Consider the following 6,601-nt stretch of genomic DNA (forward strand, 5'->3'; position numbering starts at 1 on the left):
TCATGCAATTTTTTTAAGGAATAAGTATTTGTGCTATATGTAACAAATTACTTGATATTTGCCCATTCCCTTACTAATTTTGTCCACATATATATATATGCTTTATTTAACGAAAATCACATGACATTTTTTTTAATTTAAAATATACTGAGATTTATAAAAATTATTTTAAAAGTTCAAATAAAAAATTAGAGAAATTAGGATAATTAAATTTAATTAACACGGGTCGTTGTACATATTCGATCTAATTAGTGTGGCATCTTGTACCGTTAAAAAAATAATAGATGGTTAACGAAAATACTTAAACGCAAGTTTTTTCAAACTCAAAATTAGTTTTATAAGTCCTAAAAATTAAGATCACTCCTTGTAAATCAATGAAAACTCTTGAAATGAAGTTGCATTTTGCCTTTTTACACCGTTAATAGAGGAGGACTGTGCTTACGTACGTGTGTGCATGCGCGTTTATAAATGATCAGCACACATGCATGCATGCACCCAGACCTAAGATGAAGCTCCATTCTATATATCTAGCTTCCAATAATATTAGAAATACGTAGAAAGGAGAGAAACATGGAATATTCCATCGTCCAAGGTTCGAGTCCAGAAGAGGGGAAGACTTTGTTCGAAATGGCCATGAAAGGGAAATGGAGTGAAGTCGTGGATACATGTACGGCAAACCCATTTCTTCTATCGGCCGGTGGTATCACCAGGACAAAGGACACGCTATTACACCTAGCTGTCTCTGAAGGCCAAGAAAAGACGGTCCTGGAAATTACAAAGGTCATATTGGAACTACCAATTAGTAAGGAGTTTGTTGGACGTAGAAACGATGGAGGGAATACCGCTCTTCATCTTGCTGCAGTGGTGGGGAATGTTGCCATGTGTAAGTGCATAGCAGGGATTGATTCTTCGTTGATCGTTGCACGTAATGAAGAGGGAGAAACTCCCCTTTCATTGGCAGTGCTCTTTGGTAAAAACCAAGCATTCCTATGTCTTACCCAAATACTTATGCCGGATAAGGAGCAATTTAGCCATTCCAAAACGATGAAATATGGTACTCACGGGTACACGATTCTTCACTACGCCATTAATGGAGACCATTATGGTGAGACCAGAATATATATATATATATATATATATATATATATATTATTGTGACCTGAAATGTTTTTTGCTTTCACTTCTATATTATTATTAATCAATTAGTTTATATTAATCATGATTGCCTAAGTAAATATTAAAGACTTAATGCTTTGATCGCTTTTCACATGACAGATTTGGCATTGGACATAATTAAATTGTACGGTGAACGAGGTTATAACGTTAACGTTGCTAATGAGGAAGGAATCACGCCTTTCCATCTACTAGCGGGCAAGCCTTCGGCTTTCCCAAGCGGGAGTCTTCTTCTTCTTGGATGGTGCAAAACAATCATATATCACTGTATATATCCCCAACTCATCACCGCGTTCAGAGGAAAAAAATCAAAAAAAATCTCTTTCAAGCCTTTTAGTTCAAAAGCTAGGTAACTGATCATGATAAAAATAATAAATAAAAAAAAATGTCATTTGATACAATATTTAGGTCGAGGTATATATATATATATATATATGAAAGAATGATAATGAAATGGATAAATGAATCATGTATGGAATTTGTCTTGTAGGATATATGATTTTTTTCTTTTTTGTATTACTTATCCCTTGCTTTTACTTTGGAATTAGGCATGATTGTTGATGAGCACGACGTGGAACAAAATGATGATCACCCGATAGAAAGGAACTACAGAGCATGCATCAACTTCTTACTATTGTTTCGGAGTTTGGTTAGATTAATTGGTATGTGTATATATATATATATATATATATATATATATATTTCTTTTCTTTTCTTAACTGGTAATTTCCTATAGACATCATATCGTAGGATGACAAAAAAACTAGGGGAATTCAAATTTCAGCCACTAGCCACTAGCCACTAGTTTACCATACCGGGCGCTTTAGCAGTTTGAAGGCTCAATAAATCGGGACCTTGCAAATGTAAACATTTGTTCATGAAAACCTTGAGCTCAACTTGTAAAAACTTGATTGAGTATGACTTGTTTAATAATTGCACCAAGCTTGAACAAAAACTTGTGCTAATTTATTTAGCGAATTGAACTTATTTAAACCAGGCATGCAACTCGTATAACGTCTTCGTATAATTTGTTAGAAAATTTCTACTAATCATTCCTTATACCACATACCAACATGTGATTTATCATTTTTGTTATTCTATTTAAATATACACATATGGATGTGTAAATATATGTATTTAAATAGAAGAATAAAAATGACAAATCACATATTGGTGTGTGAAATAGAAATGATAAGTAGCATTTCTCGATTTTTTATATACTGTTTTTATAGTGTTGTTTTTAATTTTAAAATGAAACCAACTTAAATTTGAACAAATAGGATGGAATCATGTTTTTCGTCTGATGTGATAGATAGATGTTGTTGTTTAAACTCCCACGAATATTAGTGTGTGTATATATATATATATGTATGTATGTATCAATGTACATGTAAACTCATCAAACCATATACATAAACGGAAAATTAATTTCTTTGTCAAAATATTTAGAAAAAGTACTCATTAAATATGATATACATAATCTATTTTGTGATAAAAAAAAAAAAAAAAAGACATATAATTTATTAGAAACACAGCATTCTTAGTTAATTACCTTTTCTAAATTCATATATTTGTAGTTTACCTGATTAACTTAAATATATAACCTCATCATTATGAATTAGTATATTAGACAAGCAACTAATAAGTCTAATATATATGTAAATGGACAATGCTTGAACATAGACATTGAAGACTAAATATAAATCCATGGACAATGTTGCAGAAATTACATACGTACAACAAAATGTTAACTTCAGAAACGGGGGAAACAAAAAACAAGAAGAAGAAACTTTTTAAAATGATACTAAGAAAGTAAAGTACTGCAAGTTTAATTGCTTACTGCTTTCAAGCTGCATTTAACAGAGCTTTGATTTCAAAAAAAAAAAAAACAGACAGCTTATATAGTTCTATATATGCATGTTGTCATAATTCATTTGCTGTATATATGCGGTACTTACTGAACCTTTTTTTCTTTTCTCAAGTACAAGTCGCTATCAGATGTAATGTTAGAGAACAGAGAGATGAAGAGAGCCCTGAAACACAGCCCGCAAATCCAGGCAAGCAATGCAGTCATGATGTTATTTCATCAAGTATTCTTTTTGAATAGGAGTTTTATAATCTAATAGAATAATGCTAATATACTTCTTCTATTTCGTTATTCATTTTGACCATTAATATATTTTTTTTCCTTCGTGATTAAAGAAGTTATCACTATTAATGTATTGGTATTTCGTTTTTAATTTTAAAAAAATATTTAAATATGTTTAAAAAATATTAGAAATAAAAAGCAAAAATATATATATGTATATATAATTTACAATAGGGGCACATCAAGCAAGCAAATTGAAGGGACATAGTAGCACTACTCTAATCTAATATACCACACATCAGGTGATGTTTGGCTAATTTTTTTTTGTAAGCCTAACATTTCTATTTTGTAATTAGAATGAATTACTTGTATTTTCTACAGAACTCAGAGCTCAGAATGGAGCTTGGAAGCATCGATTTTCTCCGGCTATCTATGGCCTTTTCTACAAAATTTTCAAGCTTGCAAACAGGACAATGGTGATAGTTCTAATTGCTCTAGGTATATAATATATATATATAGTATAGAACCAAATTAACTAATTTTAATTTATTGGAAAGTTCACAGAGATTCTGGGAATAATTATATTTTGTGTCCTTAAATTACCGATTCATGTTATGGTTATGTCATGTGCATTCTTAATGATCATATATACAATAGCATTCACGTCTAATTTCTTAATTATGGTATTTTGTGTATGATGACGTTAACAAGGAATTCCCACGATAGGAAAGATATATGAGGAGAAAAAGAAGCACAAGTTGTCCATTCTGATCATGAACGAACTTCTAAGGAGTACTGTCGATGAGGTGTACGAATACTATTACCGTGGGAAGAAGCCCTTGCACCCGTCAGATACAGCCACAATAGACCCGGACGAAATAGATCCATATCTCGATGAATTAGGTGACACCCAAACAGGTAATCCAGTCATGGACTAACCTTCTCCAAAACTCAGATCTTTTTCCTGGACCTGCATGCAGTTCTGTTCTTGCAAACGGCTTCATGTCCAAGATGGTAGAGAAGACCCTTCTTGGGTGCTTCATCACTGATCATGTGAAGGAAAAAGGATTTTAGAAATATATTTTTATTTTAATTTAAAGATGTTTGGATTTGAATTGTTTTTTTTTTCTTTTTTGAAAAATATTGAATATTTCTGATCAGTTGCCTACTTGCGAAATATTTCTTATTAGTTACAAAGCTAATTATTATTCTTAATAGTAATTTTATTATTGTTCTTATATTACTAGAGACTCCTATATTAATTGCTGCTCGAAATGGCATTTCCGAAATTGTGGAGAAAATTCTGGAACTGTTTCCGATTGCCATACACGACATGAATGAAGAAAACAAGAATGTGATGTTGTTGGCGGTGCAGTACAGACAACCACATGTATTTCAAATCCTGCTACAGAAAAATATCATGATCAGAGACAGGGTGTTACGGGTGGTGGATAAAAGTGGGAATAATGCAGCTCATCTCGCGGCTGAGCTTGGAGCATATAGGCCTTGGCTGATTCCCGGGGAAGCCTTGCAAATGCAATGGGAAATGAAATGGTTTGAGGTATACATATAGAAAAAACTAAATATATATATATATATGTATATTTGAAATAATTAATTGTTGTCATGTGTACGTACTTCATGCTTGGCTTCATGCAGTTCGTGACACAGAACATTCCCTCTAACCTTCTTACCCGCTGCAACAACGAGGGCAAGACCCCTGAGGAACTTTTCATCGAGAATCACAAGCAGCTCGTCAAGGACGGTGGCAAATGGTTAATTAAAACCTCCGAATCCTACTCCCTTGTCGCCGCACTTATAGCCACTGTGGCATTTGCCAGCTCCACCGCAGTTCCTGGAGGCGTCAAGGAGGATAATGGCATTCCAACATTTGAAAACAGAACCCCATTCCACCTCTTTGCCATCTCATCACTCATCGCACTCTGCTTCTCGGTCACGGCTTTGGTCACATTCCTCTCCATCTTAACATCAAGGAATAAAGAAAAGGATTTCGGAAAGGATTTGCCAACGAAGCTCTTGATAGGTTTAACGTCCTTGTTCTTTTCCATAGCTGCAGTGCTGATTACATTCTGCTCGGGACATTTCTTTGTGATAGACGAAAAGTTGAAATATGTGGCGTATCCAGTGTATGCCGCAACCTGCCTACCGGTAACTTTTTTTGCTGTGATGCAGTTTCCGCTGTATTTTGATCTTATTGAATCTACCTTCAAGAAGGTGCCACGACGTAGCTACAAGGCGTCCGTTCTGATCTAAGTAATGTTTGATCTGTTATGGGAAAAAAGAAAAAAGATCAACTGTTTGTCATATATTCTATATTATATGTACGATGAAATTAATGTTCGAATGCATGCAATTTCTCTTTCTGATCTTCTTCTGTCTCATGCAAACCCGCCTCTGGTTTCTTTGTGCTGTAGATGACGCATGAGCTTTTGCGTTTCAAACTACATGCATCTCTCCTAAAAAAACAAAGAACCAGCATACTTGCTACAGGGCTTGCATACCATTGCACGTCCCAAGTTGTTCATTCCAATGAAAAGAAGAAAAGGAAAGGCGAACGTTTAATTTCTAGCTGGAGTCTTGAGACAGGCAAATATACCGCACCACATTAGCATTCACTAATTAGCATTTACTAAGTGATTTCTTTTTTCATTTTATTGTTTTAAGTTTTATTATTCTAACGGTTGGGCCATTTCCACCGGGGCCCCAGCACACAGGCGGTACTGCCGCAGTCAAATTGTCGCACCGTTTCATCTCTCTCTCTCACTCATCTTTGATCTCCGTAACTCCAATCAGTGTACGTACATTTCTCTTTAACCATTGTTATTCATAAAGCTAATCATCATCTCCACATATCACATAATATCACGTACGCTTATTTTTAATTTTATTCTTTTAATTTAATTGATTTCTTCTTCTCATCATCTATACACCACATATTTAGTAAGAAAAAAAAATTAAAAAAAAATGATGTGTGATATGTGGTCTAAGAATAATGAGTATAATTTTTCTTCATTTCTTCATTTCACTGGGATACCTAGAGAAGAAATTTGGTCATAATGGTAACTTCACATTATCCATTTCCATTATTGGATTGTTTCATTTATTCAAACATTGTCATGTTTAGATGCTGAAATGATCTTAAATGATCTGAGTTGATATGTGAATAGTAATATTTTGTATGTCTCATTGAAATGAGATATGTGCTTAATTATATGAAGTCTGCTGATCAGATGGATTTAAATTTTTTATAAAAAAGTTGAAAAAATAATAAATTTCATTAATGATTGATTTGAGATAGATTGAGTGAGTTTGTGTTCC

General features: G+C 33.5%; 1 protein-coding gene across 1 annotated transcript; it reads left to right on the forward strand.

Annotated features, from left to right (window-relative positions):
- The first annotated feature begins 512 nt into the window (after nt 1-512).
- Nucleotides 513-5,632, forward strand: LOC121261893. The gene is made up of 8 exons (XM_041164300.1): nt 513-1,105; nt 1,276-1,440; nt 1,722-1,835; nt 3,156-3,230; nt 3,644-3,760; nt 3,974-4,180; nt 4,510-4,823; nt 4,922-5,632. The coding sequence occupies exons 1-8, from the start codon at nt 571-573 to the stop codon at nt 5,534-5,536; spliced, it is 2,142 nt and encodes a 713-aa protein (XP_041020234.1). The 5' UTR covers nt 513-570; the 3' UTR covers nt 5,537-5,632.
- The last annotated feature ends 969 nt before the right edge of the window (nt 5,633-6,601 follow it).

The sequence above is a fragment of the Juglans microcarpa x Juglans regia genome, chromosome 4S (genome assembly GCF_004785595.1).
Source record: "Juglans microcarpa x Juglans regia isolate MS1-56 chromosome 4S, Jm3101_v1.0, whole genome shotgun sequence".
Taxonomy (NCBI): domain Eukaryota; kingdom Viridiplantae; phylum Streptophyta; class Magnoliopsida; order Fagales; family Juglandaceae; genus Juglans; species Juglans microcarpa x Juglans regia.

Coding starts and splice junctions, on each gene's coding strand:
- LOC121261893 (XM_041164300.1), top strand. CDS start 571: ATGGAATATTCCATCGTCCAAGGTTCGAGTCCAGAAGAGGGGAAGACT. Junction 1,106..1,275: donor CATTAATGGAGACCATTATG/GTGAGACCAGAA, acceptor TTCACATGACAG/ATTTGGCATTGGACATAATT. Junction 3,761..3,973: donor GATAGTTCTAATTGCTCTAG/GTATATAATATA, acceptor GACGTTAACAAG/GAATTCCCACGATAGGAAAG.